This window comes from Penaeus chinensis, chromosome 30 (genome assembly GCF_019202785.1).
Source record: "Penaeus chinensis breed Huanghai No. 1 chromosome 30, ASM1920278v2, whole genome shotgun sequence".
Classification (NCBI taxonomy): domain Eukaryota; kingdom Metazoa; phylum Arthropoda; class Malacostraca; order Decapoda; family Penaeidae; genus Penaeus; species Penaeus chinensis.
Genome location: NC_061848.1, coordinates 22,841,981 through 22,860,611, shown reverse-complemented (window position 1 = coordinate 22,860,611; position 18,631 = coordinate 22,841,981). Strand labels below are relative to the sequence as shown.

At 41.6% G+C, this 18,631-nt stretch overlaps 1 protein-coding gene across 1 annotated transcript in view; it reads left to right on the top strand.

Moving 5' to 3' along the window:
• LOC125041541 (mucin-2-like) overlaps positions 1–18,252 on the top strand; it is a 230,541-nt gene extending 212,289 nt beyond the window's left edge. Inside the window, exons 3-9 of the mRNA XM_047636564.1 lie at positions 5,115–5,168; positions 6,302–6,408; positions 7,830–7,997; positions 8,831–8,974; positions 9,674–10,421; positions 10,696–10,854; positions 17,868–18,252. Of these exons, the coding sequence (XP_047492520.1) occupies positions 5,132–5,168; positions 6,302–6,408; positions 7,830–7,997; positions 8,831–8,974; positions 9,674–10,421; positions 10,696–10,787 (1,296 nt within the window). The 5' untranslated portion in view covers positions 5,115–5,131 and the 3' untranslated portion in view covers positions 10,788–10,854; positions 17,868–18,252. The remainder of the gene's footprint in view (positions 1–5,114; positions 5,169–6,301; positions 6,409–7,829; positions 7,998–8,830; positions 8,975–9,673; positions 10,422–10,695; positions 10,855–17,867) is intronic.
• Positions 18,253–18,631: the final 379 nt, after the last annotated feature.

The window sequence follows — 18,631 nt, the reverse complement described above, 5'->3', positions numbered from 1 at the left end:
CACCTGACAGGGTCGCACAAGACCCCTTTTTCGAGGGTCAAACAGAAGAGAAGCTAAATATTTTGCTGTCGATCGTCCAATGAAACGTGCTGAGGTGGCTAGTGGCTATGTGTGTGTGTGTATGTGCATATATATGTGTGTGTGTATGTGCATATATATGGGTGTGTGTGTATGTGCATATATATGTGTGTGTTTGTGTATGTGCATATATATATATATATATATATATATATATATATATATATATGTATGTGTATGTGCATATATATGTGTGTGTGTGTGTGTGTGTTAAAAATGCGCAAACTAGATCTATCAAAAATTAGATCCACCTCGATTTTATCTTTTTGTCTCCTATATGAATTGGAGAGGAAGGAGTATAAGTGGGGAAAAGGAGAAGCAACACGGTAAATACATGGTGGTTGAGGACAAGTGAACGGTATCGAAGGGAGATCAGGTCAGGTCGAGGGATCAGGCGGTCTATGCAAAGGGTGGCCGGCATAAGGAAGAAGGTGAAGGATGTGGAAGCGAAGAGACGGTCGGCAGGAGATGAAACACTGCTCATGTTGAAACTGTTGTCTCATCAAAAATAAATTAAATTGTGCATCATGTTTTTTTTCTAAAATAGTTTTACAAATACACGCACGTACACACATACGTTATATATATGTATGTATATATATGCGTAATGTATATATATGAATATATATATATAGAGAGAGATACATACATACATATATGTATATGTTTTATATATATTATATATACAGTATATATGTGTATGTGTGTATACGTAATATATATATATATATATATATATATATATATATATATATATAGAGAGAGAGAGAGAGAGAGAGAGAGAGAGAGAGAGAGATACATAAATATATGTATATGTTTTATATATATTACATATACAGTATATATGATATATGCAGTATATATTATATATATGTATATGTATGCACATTTACATACATACAGTATATATAATATATGCAATATATATAATATATATGTATATAAATATGTATGATATATTTATATATAATATATGTATTATGTATTATATATATATTTATCATATGTATACGTTATATATGTATATATGTATATATATACACATGCAAGCATTTTTCATTTACGAGGTTAACATGCATGTTTGGTGTTTGGTTTGTTGCATACTAATAGTTGAAATTTAGCTTAAACTTCCTTAACTTGGTACCTTGAACTTTCTCTGGGAACTGAAGTTGAGTTGCTAAGCTGTTGTTTCGCACGAGTTACTTGCGAGCGGTTCGACTTGTTTTCTTTTTTGTCTATCTCTGTCTCTCCGTCCCCATTTATATCTTATACAAGCTCACTCTCACGCTCTTTTCCTCTCTCTCTCTCTCTCTGCTTGTTTCTGTCTCGCTCTCACCGTCTCCCCTCTCTGTCCCGAAGCATTGTCGGGTCTTATGTAAGAACCGATTATTGCATAGAACTGTTAGAACATATAACGTAACTCGTTTCAGTTTGACATAAAAACTGGTAGTGTCTCTGGTCACCCACTCGCCCTCCAGGCACCCCCCCCCCCCCCATGTCCGCAGACATACCTCAGCATCCGGCCAAGACACTCTCACCTAAGCAGATTACCCGTCTACTTCATATGTATCTACTGCCTGTTCTTGACTGTATACTGTTTTTGGAACACGGGTTTGATTTATGCATGGGAGGAGGAGAAACAGGCATATATGGTAAACGTTGTTTGTGACTTTGTGGCTTTTGTGCGCGCGCGCGCGCGTGTGTGTTTTCGTATATATTTTTTCCTGAGATGAATTAATTTTAACCACCAAGTATGATTTCATCCACATTTCCAGTTATCCAGTGTCCATTTAATTTGGGTAAACATGGGATTGCTTTTCTTCGTATAATACAAATGTTTTCAGTCTATAAGATATACATATGATAAATATACATATGCTTCTTTATTCTTATTTTCGAATTTTAAGACAACTCCAGTGACAGATTATACGAAAGTATAGGTATATATGTGTATATATATACACGTATATATATACACACACACACACAAACAGAGAGAGAGAGAGAGAGAGAGAATAGGAAATCTAAAATGTGAAGAACATTTCCTTTTCTGAATAGAACATTACGAACAGATTCCCTGGAAATAACCGAGATTTTTAAGTTTCCATTATTAATCTTTTAGAAAAGTGCTTCCATTATGTCGAAGCTACGCAATAATTTCCAAAACAGCTTGCTACTTCATTTTCCCTCTTTTCTGCTACATATTTCATTCATGGAATCGGGAGCTGACATGTGAATTAATAATTGTATGTTGGTTTCAAGAATTTAAAAAGTGAACTATTGTTATCGTCATCATCCTCTTCATTGCCATCGTCACCATCATCATCATCATCATCACCATCACTTTTTTCATTGTTATTATTATTATTAGTAATAGTATACTATCGTTATTATTGTCATTATTATTGTTATCGTCATCATCATCATCTGCAGCAGCATCATGATTGTTATCGTTATTGTTATCATTATCATTACTGCTACTATTATCATTGCCAGTATCTTCACTATTTCTGTTATTATTTCTGTTAACAGTAGTATGTATTGTATAATTAGTGTTATTAATCATGTTATTATTACTGATTTTTATTACTATTATTATTGTCATCATCATCGTCATCATCATCATCATCATCATCATCATCATCATCATCATCATCATCATCATCATCATCATCATCATCATCATCATCATCATCATTATCATCATCATCACTCTTATTATTATCATTATCATTCTTATTATTATTATCGTTACCATTATCATTATCATTATTATTACTATCGTTATTATTACTACTACTGTTACCATTACCATTATCGTTATCATTAAGATAAATGACATTATTATCACTCTTCGTATTACTATCTTCGTTACCACTATCATTACTATTTATATCATCATTATTGTTATTATTATGTTTTCTTCCGTATTTTCAATTTTCTCTACTTTTCCTCTTTCTCTTCATTTTTCTCCCGTCTCTTCTATTCCTGTCATCCTACTCTATATTCTATTTTTCTCATTTTCTTCTGCTTCTTACAAGCTTCGTCTGCATTCTCGTATTTCGTCACGTGAAGAAGAGGAAGCAGGTATCATCTTAAATGTTAAGTCAACATTACTACTGTTATTAACATTGTTGTTGTTGCTATTCTTATTACTACTACTACTAGTACTACTGTTATTATATTGTTATTATCATCATCATCATTGTTATTATTATTATGGTTGCTGTTGTTTTTATTATTATTATTATTAATATTATTATGAGTAATATTATGATTATTATTATTATTATTATTATTACAATTATAATCATTATTATTATTATTATTAACATTATAATCATTATTATTATCATTATTATTGTTATCTTTCCTGCTACTACTACTACATCTGCTATTTTCGTTACCTTATCATTATTATTGTATTATTGTTAATATTATTATTTAGTTATTATTATTACTGTTGTTGATATCATTATTACCAGGTACATTGTCACTTTTGATATTATTAATAAAACTAGTAATATATTAATCAGTTCTAGTATCATCCTATGAATTATTACTCTCTCTCTCTCTCTCTCTCTCTCTCTCTCTCTCTCTCTCTCTCTCTCTCTCTCTCTCTCTCTCTCTCTCTCTCTATTTCGAGCTCACCCTTTCCTCTTTCTGCCTCTCTCCCACGCACATATGTGTACTACTAAACCTGCGCAACCATACATACACACTTTCACGCCTCGCAAGAACTGGTCGCCACTGACCTAGGAACTGGTGCTCCTCCCACCTTCTAACTCTTACTCGTCGGGTCCTGGACACTGGTCAGTACAGGTTGCAGGTTGAAGCTCTTATAAGTTAGGTTGTCTGGCGCGCGTTTTTTTTTTTTTTTTTGTTTTGTTTTTTGTTGTTTTTTCCTTAGTGGAGGGCGCTCACTGCAATGATATTGAATTTAGGTTAGGGGTTGGGTTTATTTAATCTTAGCATTTAAGAAACCTCGAATTTGTTTGACCATTTAAGTTTCTGAAGGACCTTTTTTCCTGCAAGAGTCGTAAATTTGGTTTGGGGATAACTGTACACGCACGCACACCTAAATGCATATGCATACTTGATAAGGGGCAAATAAAGGCAGATTCCCAACCACGCTATAGAAAATATATTTGTACAACCGTATGTAATTACTTCTATATATACGTGAGTGTATCTGAAAGGGCTCGTCTGCATGTTCGGAGAGAATTCACGCCAAACTAATGTGACTTTCACTGCTGATTCATGCCTTCTGTGTCGTCATTAGACTCATTTTCTGTTATTCGGTGTGATGACTTGTTCGATGAGACGTATCTTAACTGCTGCCTTAGCCAAACAGGATTAGATGATGTAGAGTTTCGAGTAAGCTAATTCACTTTCGCTTTCTATCGAATCACGATGAACAATAATCAGTATGAAGTCTTAATTTGTAATACATCAGTCAGTCTAACCATTTGCCTATTTTCTATTCATATCTGTAGATACGTACATTTATTGATAGCCTTTAAACCGAAAATATAAAACATATTGTATTAAATTTGGATAACATGAAGAACACCATAGTTACCCTGATAAAGGAAGAGCTGTCAGTCACGTTTTCTTTGGCGAAACAGTCCAGAATCTCCGTTCGTACCATAATATGCAGAAATTAATCCCACATATATTACTGCGTTTATGCGTATTTGAAAATTCTTCGTTCGTGTAATTTCGAATACTGATTTTTTTTTATGTTCATTGTTTTTTATTTAATTTGTTTTTGTTGTTTTGTGTTGTTAAGGGACATTAGTATTAGGTAACATAATGATAGTGGATTGCAGAGATATTGATATTTTATAAGATAAATGAGTAGAAATGTACTTTGGAAAATGAGTTTTCCTCTAAGTGGGTCCCAGCTTTTTACAGTATCTTGGATTACCTGTAAGTCACTTCATACTTCATGGTTTACATATCGGAAAATCATTTTAGTGTGTTTTTACCACAACGAAGAACTGTAACTAACTTTTTCTTTCTTTCTTTTACAGCCTCTTAACTGCACGCCATGTTGCCTTCGCCTAAAATGCTTGTCTTAATATCAGGTAAGTCGAGGAGGAAACGTTAACCTAGCGCGAAAAACTCTGCGGTTTTTTGCGCCGGGTTCACTTCACGGTTCATTGGGTTCCTTTCATATTTGATTTTGTATTTTGCTTTTGCGTGCTTGTTTGTTTGAATCCCGTTTTATGATGTGTCATATAGTGCGTTGGGTACATTTTATTGTCCGACTGAAATACATTAAAAAAGCATGTATTGCTTACTTGTGTTTGTGAGTTACTCCACATGTGGTTCGTATGCCATTTTATATATCTGATGTGATTTACGTGTGTATACAAATAATATATATATATGTGTGTGTATGTGTGTGTATGTGTATACATATATATATATATATATATATATATACACACACAAATATATCTATATATGAATATATATATAAATATATATAAATATAAATATATATGTATAAATGTTTAAATGTATATGTTTTATACATGTGTGTGTAGGTGTGTGTGTGTGTGTGTTGATAAGTAGATGCATTTGCATGTGATCTTGTGCACAAACATAATTGTTTTAATATGTATATTCATATTCACAAATATAAAATCGTATAGGTATAGATATCTATGTTGATGCAAATGTGTGAATATATGTATTGTTTTCGTGGTATACTCAGAGTGTGTCTATATATGTGTATATATATGTATATATGTATATATACATGTGTGTGTATTCATATTTATATATATGTATATGTGTGTGTTTATGTATGTATGCGTATATATGTATTCATATATGTATATGAGCATATATATTATGTCTGTGTATGTGTATGTATGTATGGAAATATATGTGTGTATGTGTGTGTGTGTGTTAGTGTGTTTGTTTGTGTGTGTGTGTGTGCGTGAGAGTGAGTGTGAGTGTGTGAATTTACAATTTGCAAATTAGTATTATTTCCACACATCCAAGTAAGGTACCAAACAACCACGTAGTAATCAGAAGGGACTACTTTTTTCCTCCGAAAATAATCTTAGACCCTGCTATTGCATAAAGGTCAGGCACACTACTTACCCAACCTATAAAGGTCATTAACCCCATGTATAAAAAGAAACAGTGACCCCCAAAGCTACTCATTCGTATCCCTGACCTCCACCTTCTCCTTGGTCCCCGGCAGCTCTGGTGGGCGTGGCGACAGCCCTCGTCTCCATCAACGAAGGGCCTGACGGGGAACTCAACGATAATTCGCCCGTCTATTTCCCCATCCTGCCTGAGGACTTTAAGGTTAGTTTAAGGACAGTGTTTTCTTTTATTATTTATTTTGAGTTTACTTTTCTTTAGAGGGAGACATATTTTTTTTTTTTTTTTTAATGTGAAATTTGTAAATATTGTATGTTCATAATCATTATGTAATAGTGATAACAGTAATGATAACGATAGTCATTATAATGATGACGACTGTGATAATGATGATAATAGTAATGATAATAAAACATAGATAGTAATAATCGAATTATTAGTAGGCCTAAAAATGATAGGAATGATAATGACTTACTTTATGTTCTATGTATTTTCCTCTCGGATTATGCAAATGAGGCCTGCCTTATACCTGAGCTTGGAGAGAGTGACCAGCTCCCGTAACATGACACGGACTCGCAAGGTCAAGCCAGGTTCTTGCCGCTTCCTCTGATGCATGACGGCCATTTTCTCCGCTTTAAGAGAAATTGAAGGTCATTTTCATCTTCTCAATGATTAAGCTGTGAGGAAATCCTGTTCTTGATTAATACCCTCGTCGGCTGTACTGGTAGATCGAGCTCAGTGGAAGGCAGGCTGTTGGAGGGGGGGGGGTGGAGAGAAAGGAAAGGGGGGGATCAGTATGATTATATTTCTTTTTTTTTTCTTTTCTTTTTTCAAATAGAATTCCAGAATGTTTAATAAATATGATATTGTATATTTTGTTATATTGATTTAAAAAAAGTCTTTGTACTGATGATAATGAGAGTAATAGGACAGTAAAAGTAGGTTTTGTGATATTGCTTTTAATATGCAGAACATGCTTGTTTTTACTGCATTTTTACAGTCTCATTTCCAATAAAGAAAACAGTAAACCAAGAACATTGGTGTAAGTAATTATAGTACCAATTTCAGAAAAGTAATAGCACAAATACCAACAGGAAGAACAAAAAGCGTATAAGAAAGAATTTAAATGAAAGCGAGTCTTGAAAATTAATGCGTTGAAAGGAGAGTATAATAATTGTGCTATTAATAAAGATAATATTATTTCTAAGGATGATTACAATTAGTTATCATACTAATAGCAGTTGTGGCATTAATAATGTTTTGTTGTGATGACGATAATGATCATGGTAATATAATCATACCGGTAATGATTAGTACTCATAGTTGTAATAATTGACCATGATGATGTTAATGATGTTGAAGATGTATTTATCAAGAGAGTGGAAGACTATGGTTACGGTAATGTTAGAAAGATAACAGTAATCACACTAGATTGTGGTAATATTAAGTATAATTGTACGATTAACAAAAAATATATAAAAACAGATAATAACATTAACGATAACAGTGCTAAAGTTAATGCAGGTTAATACAAGCAAAATAATTAATAATCCCCAAAACAGTATAACACTAACATACATTAATCCCAGCCTTCCTGCCTGTAACGCCTCCTCCTCCGCCGGCAGGATTTCGGCATCAAGTTGGGCGGCGGTGTGGCACCTCCCCCGATTCCGCCGCCGAGGTCGTCCCTCCCCAAGAAGCTGGACATGCCCTCCACGACCTCCAAGCCTACGACCACCACCGTGCGCTTGCCCATCAACGAACACGGGCATCTCAATCACATTGCTAGCGAGGTCCGTAGAGGAGCTTCATAATGTCACCTTTTCTATTTCTGGCAAAGATAGATATTCGAAACTGGTTAAATACATCTCTTGTAGTGTGAAGATATTCATTCTCATTCATACCTTTCTACATGAATACGGTTCATTCTGTTTAAGAGCGTTGGAGGTGCTAGGTCAATGTAGGGTCAGCATAAAGGAATTGAGGTCACTATATGTATTTCAAATTTGAATAAGTGAGGATGAGGGAATGTGTTAAATATGAGGGTGGTGGAGTTACGCCAAATGTAAGAATTTCGAAGTGTAGTTCATGTAGATCAGTGTGAGCACTAGACAAGTCAATAAGAATGTTTGGAATGGGATTCAGTATGAAGGGCAGGTCTGTGAAGGTTTGTGAAGTGAGGTCATTGTGAGAGCCAGATCAGTGTAAGGTGTTTTGAAGTTGGGTCAGGAGAGCTGAAGCTAGGTCTGTGTTAGAAGAAAGGTCACCTCTTTTTATTAATTTGACATTGTATCTATCCCTTATTAACATTTTTGCAATTACACTGAGATAAGCATTAGAAAGTTTATTATACATGGATTCTTTGAGGGGAGTGAGTCATGTAGCATACTTGTTAAGATATTGTTATTAAAATTAGAATTAGAAATGATCTGGTTTATATCATAATATCTACCCCCACACACACACATACACACACATACACACACACACACATACACACACACACACACACACACACACATACACACACACACACGCATACACATTCTTATACATACACACGTACAGGTATACACAGATAAATGTACACGATAAAAAACACGCTCATCAATCCACGGTTCCACAGACGGTGACGAAGCCCCCAGGCCCTTCCTACCTGACCGATTCCTACTACTACACGGAGGACCACACGAGCGCCCCAGGAACCCACGACCATTCCTCTGCCGAGAGAACCCACGAGGACAGGGAGAGCGAGGACAGAGGACCGCAGGTGAGTCCTAGATGATGTAAATGAAGTCGGGTCGAGGGACGGGGCTTTTCACGTCACGGCTGAAACGATATATCTGTGGATTTCTTTTTTCTTCTTCGTCGTCCGCCTCTCTTTTTTCTGTTTTCCATTTTTTTTCTTTGTCTTGTTTTTTCTGTTTATATTTCTTTTTATTCTGCTTCTTTTTTTCTACTGATTTTTCTTTTTCTTTTTCTACGTCTTCATCTTCCCTTTTCCTTGTCTTTTTTTTTTTCCTTGCTGTTACTCTCCTTTCCCTCTTTGTCTTATAATAATTGTTTTTGTATTTCAGGGAATTTTGTGCATATATCATTTTGTAATTTTTATACTTTAAGAAAATTTAGTTACAGTTTCATCATCATATATCTCATAGTTATAAAAGTGCATGACGCCTGTTTTTTTATGTTCCCAAATTTTGGATAGAACGTGAAATATAATTAGGATAATGATTTGCAAATAAAGAAAAACTGTGATAGGGATAGAACTGAGTTGCAAATCTTCAATTTTGCATGTTATCTACGGTCTATTCAAGAACAAACATGCACAACGAGACTGTATGTTATACTAATATGCTTGCTCAGTTTATCTGTACAAAGACAGCTAGGTATGGTATATGAAGTATCGATACACATAAATATCCAGATACGTAAAGCAGATCAGAATGTGACAAACTGATCATTTCAGGCGCTGCAGAGGTTGGCCCCCCTTGAGCCCCCATCCTTCGGGGCCAAGATGCCCTCAGCGCTGGCTCTCCTCGACGCCCAGCACCCTCCTCCCGCGCGCCCCGCCCCCCGTCAACGCCCCGCCCCCATCACCACTCCCGCGCCCATCCTCACCACTCCCGCGCCCATCCTCACCACCACACCCGAGCCGGTGCTTTCCTCTCCGCCGTCCACACGCCCGCATAAGAACATGAAGCTCAGACCAGCCTACACACCCATCCCCACGCCCGCCCCCTCCTACGGACGCGTGCCTGCCAGGGTGCCCGCGCGCCGCCTCTCGCGCCCTTCCACCACGACGCCCTACACGCCCGTGCGCATCTCTACCACCACTGCCGCCGCTATCACGACGTCCCGGCCCGAAGGCCCTCCATCCCGTGGGCCCGTCCGCAGACCCAAGTTCGAGTCAGCGAGAGTGGGCGGTAAGGTGCGCGCAAACCGCCCGTCGGTGACCGGGCGTCGCCCCACGTCTTTGGCCTCGTACCGCACGCCCACGCCTACCACGACCACCCACAGGCCTTACGACAGTCGCGTGCCTTCGGGCAGCGCCCCACGCCGCCAGTACGTGCGGACACACTCGGCGGCGAGACCCGACGAGGCGCCCGTGTACCGCACCTCCACCAAAGCGTACCGCGCGCCTTCCTCGCTGTACCACGTACGCGCGCCCACCACCACCGTCACGGCGCCCGCGCAGCCGGACTTCATACAGGCCGGTGAGTCTGGCAGCTGATATGGCGCCCTTAAATTGCTTTAGCTTTTAGCTCTCACTTTCTTTGTTATTGTTTAATATTGTATATTAGTCATGTCTTTATAGTTATCTGTACATTTCCATACATAACCCATACCGATCATAGCTTAATATATCACTTCCCTTATAACACTTTTACGGCAACGTCGCCACGGAGACCATTTCCCTTGCGATCCCCCAATCACTTTCCCCCAACGACGAATGCCATGCACGCCCTCACCCGCCCCGCCCTCCCCCAGACCCCAACATCTACGTGCCGCACGAGTACGACGAGGAGGCCATCCCTGGCGAGGCAGGCGTCGACTTCCCCAACTACGACGAAGGTTCCTGACACATCCTTCACCTGCAACGCCCAGGAGCATCCGGGACTCTACGCCGACACGGAAGCGCAGTGCCAGGTCAGTGCCAGAGAGGGGCTTGGTGGGAGAGATTATATTGGCAAAGATGCGCAGTGAGGGGCAATGTCAACAAAAAATGCGCATACTAAGGAATGGGTGAATGGGTACAGTGCTAACAAAAATGCACAGTCTCAGGGGAATACCAAGGAATGGGTGAGGGGGCAGTGTCAACAAATATGCGCAGTGCCAGGTCAGTACTAAGGAATGGGTGAGGGTGTCAGTGCCAACAAAGATACGTATTGCCAGGTTAGTACTAAGGAATGGGAAGGGTTAGTAGTGCCAACAAAGATACACAGTGCCAGGTCAGTACTAAGGAATGGGTGAGGGATGGCTGTGCCAACAAAGATACGCAGTGCCAGGTTAGTACTTAGAAATGAGAAGGGTTGGCAGTGCCAACAAAGATTCGCAGTGCCAGGTCAGTACTAAGGAATGGGTGAGGGTTTGCAGTGCCATAAAGATACGCAGTGCCAGGTCAGTACTAGGGAATGGGTGAGGGTTGGCAGTGCCAACAAAGATTCGCAGTGCCAGGTCAGTACTAAGGAATGGGAAGAGTTGGCAGTGCCAACAAAGATACGCAGTGCCAGGTCAGTACTAAGGAATGGGTGAGGGTTTGCAGTGCCATAAAGATACGCAGTGCCAGGTCAGTACTAAGGAATGGGTGAGGGTTTGCAGTGTCATAAAGATACGCAGTGCCAGGTCAGTACTAAGGAATGGGTGAGGGTTGGCAGTGCCAACAAAGAATCGCAGTACCAGGTCAGTACTAAGGAATGGGAAGGGTGGCAGTGCCAACAAAGATTCGCTGTGCCAGGTCAGTACTGAGGAATGGGAAGGGTTGGCAGTGCCAACAAAGATACGTAGTGCCAGGTCAGTACTGAAGAATGGATGAGGGTGGGCAGTGCCAACAAAGATACGCAGTACCAGGTCAGTACTAAGGAATGGGTGAGAGTTGGCAGCGCCAACAAAGATACACAGTCCCAGGTCAGTACTGAGGAATGGGAAGGGTTGGCAGTGCCAACAAAGATACGCAGTGCCAGGTCAGTACTAAGGAATGGGTGAGGGTTGGCAGTGCCATAAAGATTCGCAGTGCCAGGTCAGTACTAAGGAATGGGTGAGGGTTGGCAGTGCCAACAAAGATACGTAGTGCCAGGTCAGTACTGAGGAATGGATAAGGGTTGGCTGTGCCAACAAAGATATGTAGTGCCAGGTCAGTACTAAGGAATGGGTGAGGGTTGGCAGTGCCAATACAGATTCGCAGTACCAGGTTAGTACTAAGGAATGGGAAGGGTTAGTAGTGCCAACAAAGATACACAGTGCCAGGTCAGTACTAAGGAATGGGAAGGGTTGGCTGTGCCAACAAAGATACGTATTGCCAGGTCAGTACTAAGGAATGGGTGAGGGTTGGCAGTGCCAACAAAGAATCGCAGTGCCAGGTCAGTACTAAGGAATGGGAAGGGTGGCATTGCCAACAAAGATTCGCAGTGCCAGGTCAGCACTGAGGAATGGGAAGGGTTGGCAGTGCCAACAAAGATACGTATTGCCAGGTCAGTACTGAGTAATGGATGAGGGTTGGCAGTGCCAACAAAGATACACAGTGCCAGGTCAGTACTAAGGAATGGGTGAGGGTTGGCAGTGCCAAAAAAGATAAGTATTGCCAGGTCAGTACTGAGGAATGGGTGAAGGTTGGCAGTGCCAACAAAGATTCGCAATGCCAGGTCAGTACTAAGGAATGGGTGAGGGTTGGCAATGCCAACAAAGATTCGCAGTGCCAGGTTAGTACTAAGAAATGAGTGAGGGTTGGCAGTGCCAACAAAGATACGTAGTGCCAGGTCAGTACTAAGTAATGAGTGAGGGTTGGCAGTGCCATCAAAGATTCGCAGTGCCAGGTCAGTACTAAGGAATGGGAAGGGTTGGTAGTGCCAACAAAGATACGCAGTGCCAGGTCAGTACTAAGAAATGGATGAGGGTTGGCAGTGCCAACAAAGAAACGCAGTGCCAGGTTAGTACTTAGGAATGGGAAAGGTTGGCAGTGCCAACAAAGATTCGCAGTGCCAGGTCAGTACTAAGGAATGGGTGAGGGTTTGCAGTGCCATAAAGATTCGCAGTGCCAAGTCAGTACTAAGGAATGGGTGAGGGTTGGCAGTGCCAACAAAGATTTGCAGTGCCAGGTCAGTACTAAGGAATGGGAAGAGTTGGCAGTGCCAACAAAGATACGTATTGCCAGGTCAGTACTGAGGAATAGGTGAGGGTTGGCAGTGCCATCTAAGATTCCAAGTGCCAGGTCAGTACTGAGGAATGGGAAGGGTTGGCAGTGCCAACAAAGATTCGCAGTGCCAGGTCAGTACTAAGGAATGTGAAGGGTTAGAAGTGCCAACAAAGATTCGCAGTGCCAGGTCAGTACTAAGGAATGGGTGAGGGTTGGCAGTGCTAACAAAGATACGCAGTACCAGGTTAGTACTAAGGAATGGCTGAGGGTTGGCTGTGCCAACAAAGATACGCAGTGCCAGGTCAGTACTAAAGAATGGGAAGGGTTGGCTGTGCCAACAAAGATACGTAGTGCCAGGTCAGGACTGAGGAATAGATGAGGGTAGAGAGTGCCAACAATGATACTCAATGTCAGGTCAGTACTAAGGAATGGGAAGGGTTGCCAGTGCCAACAAAGATTCGCAGTGCCAGGTTAGTACTAAGTAATGAGTGAGGGTTGGCAGTGCCAACAAAGATTCGCAGTGCCACGTCAGTACTAAGGAGTGGGAAGGGTTGGTAGTGCCAACAAAGATACGCAGTGCCAGGTCAGTACTAAGAAATGGATGAGGGTTGGCAGTGCCAACAAAGATACGCAGTGCCAGGTTAGTACTTAGGAATGGGAAGGGTTGGCAGTGCCAACAAAGATTCGCATTGCCAGGTCAGTACTAAGGAATGGGTGAGGGTTTGCAGTGCCATCTAAGATTCCAAGTGCCAGGTCAGTACTGAGGAATGGGTGAGGGTTGGCAGTGCCAACAAAGATTCGCAGTGCCAGGTCAGTACTAAGGAATGTGAAGGGTTGGAAGTGCCAACAAAGATACACAGTGCAAGGTCAGTACTAAGGAATGGGTGAGGGTTGGCAGTGCCAAAAAAGATAAGTATTGCCAGGTCAGTACTGAGGAATGGGTGAAGGTTGGCAGTGCCAACAAAGATTCGCAATGCCAGGTCAGTACTAAGGAATGGGTGAGGGTTGGCAATGCCAACAAAGATTCGCAGTGCCAGGTTAGTACTAAGAAATGGGTGAGGGTTGGCAGTGCCAACAAAGATACGTAGTGCCAGGTCAGTACTAAGTAATGAGTGAGGGTTGGCAGTGCCATCAAAGATTCGCAGTGCCAGGTCAGTACTAAGGAATGGGAAGGGTTGGTAGTGCCAACAAAGATACGCAGTGCCAGGTCAGTACTAAGAAATGGATGAGGGTTGGCAGTGCCAACAAAGATACGCAGTGCCAGGTTAGTACTTAGGAATGGGAAGGGTTGGCAGTGCCAACAAAGATTCGCAGTGCCAGGTCAGTTCTAAGGAATGGGTGAGGGTTTGCAGTGCCATAAAGATTCGCTGTGCCAAGTCAGTACTAAGGAATGGGTGAGGGTTGGCAGTGCCAACAAAGATTCGCAGTGCCAGGTCAGTACTAAGGAATGGGAAGAGTTGGCAGTGCCAACAAAGATACGTATTGCCAGGTCAGTATTGAGGAATGGGTGAGGGTTGGCAGTGCCATCTAAGATTCCAAGTGCCAGGTCAGTACTGAGGAATGGGAAGGGTTGGCAGTGCCAACAAAGATTCGCAGTGCCAGGTCAGTACTAAGGAATGTGAAGGGTTGGAAGTGCCAACAAAGATACGCAGTGCCAGGTCAGTACTAAGGAATGGGTGAGGGTTGGCAGTGCCAACAAAGATACGCAGTGCCAGGTCAGTATTAAAGAATGGGAAGGGTTGGCTGTGCCAACAAAGATACGTAGTGCCAGGTCAGGACTGAGGAATAGATGAGGGTAGAGAGTGCCAACAATGATACTCAATTTCAGGTCAGTACTAAGGAATGGGAAGGGTTGCCAGTGCCAACAAAGATTCGCAGTGCCAGGTTAGTACTAATAAATGGGTGAGGGTTGGCAGTGCCAACAAAGATACGCAGGGCCAGGTCAGTACTAAGTAATGAGTGAGGGTTGGCAGTGCCAACAAAGATTCGCAGTGCCAGGTCAGTACTAAGGAGTGGGAAGGGTTGGCAGTGCCAACAAAGATACGTAGTGCCAGGTCAGTACTGGGGGATGGATGAGGGTTGGCAGTGCCAACAAAGATACGCAGTGCCAGGTCAGTACTAAGAAATGGATGAGGGTTGGCAGTGCCAACAAAGATACGCAGTACCAGGTCAGTACTGAGGAATGGGTGAGGGTTGGCAGTGCTATCAAAGATTCGCAGTGCCAGGTCAGTACTAAGGAATGGGTGAGGGTTGGCAGTGCCATAAAGATACGCAGTGCCAGGTCAGTACTAAGGAATGGGTGAGGGTTGGCAGTGCCAACAAAGATTCGCAATGCCAGGACAGTACTAAGCGCAGTGCCCAGGTCAGTACTAAGGAGTGGGAAGGGTTGGCAGTGCCAACAAAGATACGTAGTGCCAGGTCAGTACTGGGGGATGGATGAGGGTTGGCAGTGCCAACAAAGATACGCAGTGCCAGGTCAGTACTAAGAAATGGATGAGGGTTGGCAGTGCCAACAAAGATACGCAGTACCAGGTCAGTACTGAGGAATGGGTGAGGGTTGGCAGTGCTATCAAAGATTCGCAGTGCCAGGTCAGTACTAAGGAATGGGTGAGGGTTGGCAGTGCCATAAAGATACGCAGTGCCAGGTCAGTACTAAGGAATGGGTGAGGGTTGGCAGTGCCAACAAAGATTCGCAATGCCAGGACAGTACTAAGGAATGGGAAGAGTTGGCAGTGCCAACAAAGATACGCAGTGCCAGGTCAGTACTAAGGAATGGATGAGGGTTGGCAGTGCCATAAAGATACGCAGTGCCAAGTCAGTACTAAGGAATGGGAAGGGTTGGCAGTGCCAACAAAGATTCGCAGTGCCAGGTCAGTACTGAGGAATGGATAAGGGTTGGCAGTGTCAACAATAATACGCAGTGCCAGGTTAGTACTTGGGAATGAGAAGGGTTGGCAGTGCCAACAAAGATACGTATTGCCAGGTCAGTACTAAGGAATGGGAAGGGTTAGTAGTGCCAACATGATATACACAGTACCAGGTCAGTACTAAGGAATGAGTGAGGGTTGACAGTGCCAACAAAGATTCGCAGTGCCAGGTCAGTACTAAGGAGTGGGAAGGGTTGGCAGTGCCAACAAAGATACGTAGTGCCAGGTCAGTACTGGGGGATGGATGAGGGTTGGCAGTGCCAACAAAGATACGCAGTGCCAGGTCAGTACTAAGAAATGGATGAGGGTTGGCAGTGCCAACAAAGATACGCAGTACCAGGTCAGTACTGAGGAATGGGTGAGGGTTGGCAGTGCTATCAAAGATTCGCAGTGCCAGGTCAGTACTAAGGAATGGGTGAGGGTTGGCAGTGCCATAAAGATACGCAGTGCCAGGTCAGTACTAAGGAATGGGTGAGGGTTGGCAGTGCCAACAAAGATTCGCAGTGCCAGGACAGTACTAAGGAATGGGAAGAGTTGGCAGTGCCAACAAAGATACGCAGTGCCAGGTCAGTACTAAGGAATGGATGAGGGTTGGCAGTGCCATAAAGATACGCAGTGCCAAGTCAGTACTAAGGAATGGGAAGGGTTGGCAGTGCCAACAAAGATTCGCAGTGCCAGGTCAGTACTGAGGAATGGGAAGGGTTGGCAGTGTCAACAATAATACGCAGTGCCAGGTTAGTACTTGGGAATGAGAAGGGTTGGCAGTGCCAACAAAGATACGTATTGCCAGGTCAGTACTAAGGAATGGGAAGGGTTAGTAGTGCCAACATGATATACACAGTACCAGGTCAGTACTAAGGAATGGGTGAGGGTTGACAGTGCCAACAAAGATACGCAGTGCCAGGTCAGTACTAAAGAATGGGAAGGGTTGGCTGTGCCAACAAAGATACGTAGTGCCAGGTCAGTACTGAGGAATGGAGGAGGGTTGAGAGTGCCAACAAGGATTCTCAATGCCAGGTCAGTACTAAGGAATGGGAAGGGTTGCCAGTGCCAACAAAGATACGCATTGCCAGGTCAGTACCAAGGAATGGGTGAGTGTTGGGAGTGCCAACAATGATACGCAGTGCCAAGTCAGTACTCAGGAATGGGTGAGGGTTGGCAGTGCCAACAAAGATACGTATTGCCAGGTCAGTACTAAGGAATGGGAAGGGTTGGCTGTGCCAACAAAGATACGCAGTGCCAGGTCAGTACTAAGGAATGGGTGAAGGGTTGGCAGTGCCAACAAAGATACGCAGTGCCAGGTTAGTACTAAGGAATTGGAAGGGTTGGCAGTGCCAACAAAGATTCGCAGTGCCAGGTCAGTACTAAGGAATGGGTGAAGGGTTGGCAGTGCCAACAAAGATACGCAGTGCCAGGTTAGTACTAAGGAATGGGAAGGGTTGGCAGTGCCAACAAGGATTCGCTGTACCAGGTCAGTACTGAGGAATGGGTCAGGGGTCAGTGCTAACAAAGATACGTAGTACCAGTTCAGTAATAAGGAATGGGTCAGGGTTCGCAGTGCCAACAATTATTAACCATTATCATACCTAAAGGTTGTTATTAACCGTTATCATACCTAAAGGTACGTTGATTTTTTTCTTAATTTTTAGTCGGGAATTATAATTACCATGTGGCCACATGTAGTATAGAATATAATCAGATTATATCAATGTTACCTCAACTCTCCATTTGTGCATGATTAGAGAATCTCAATGATAAAGTATACCTTCTTGCCCTCTAAAGTAAAAACCTTCCTTAGCCTTCAGTTTTAGCCACAGTCTCCGTTCTCTGAAAGCTAACATCACCCAAAAGTCTTCCGTACCTAACCCCCTCTTCCCCCACAGACGTTCCACATCTGCCAGGAGGACGGGCGACAAGACTCGTTCTTGTGTCCCAACGGCACCATCTTCAACCAACAGTACTTCGTGTGTGACTGGTGGTACAACTTCTCATGCGATCACGCCGCCAGGTTCTACTCGCTTAATGCCCTCATCTACGAGCTGCCCGTGCCCGAGAAATACGCCAGAAAATAATGCGACTTGGCTTATGCCCTCTTGGTTACCTTTTCCTCCTTTTTTATATTTTGCCTGTAAATTATTACTTATCGATGCCATGTTTTTACACGCGAGGACTTGAGCTGTAAAATAGTATATAAATCAGAATACACACTTTATATATATATATATATATATATATATATATATAGATACATGTATGTATATATATGTACATACATATATATACTTTCGTACACAGATATATGTATGAAAGTATATATACACATATATGTATATGCATACGCACATACAATATATATATATATATATATATATATATATATGTTATATAACACATATATATCATATATAAATATATATGTATACATATATGTGTGTGTATGTGATATATATGCACACACACACACACACATATATATATACATATATATATATATATATATATATATATATATATAGATATATACATACACATATACATACATATAAATAAATATATATATACACACATACATAAATATATATATATATATATATATCATATGTGTATGTATGTATGTATAGGTATATTAAATTACTTAAATTACTGG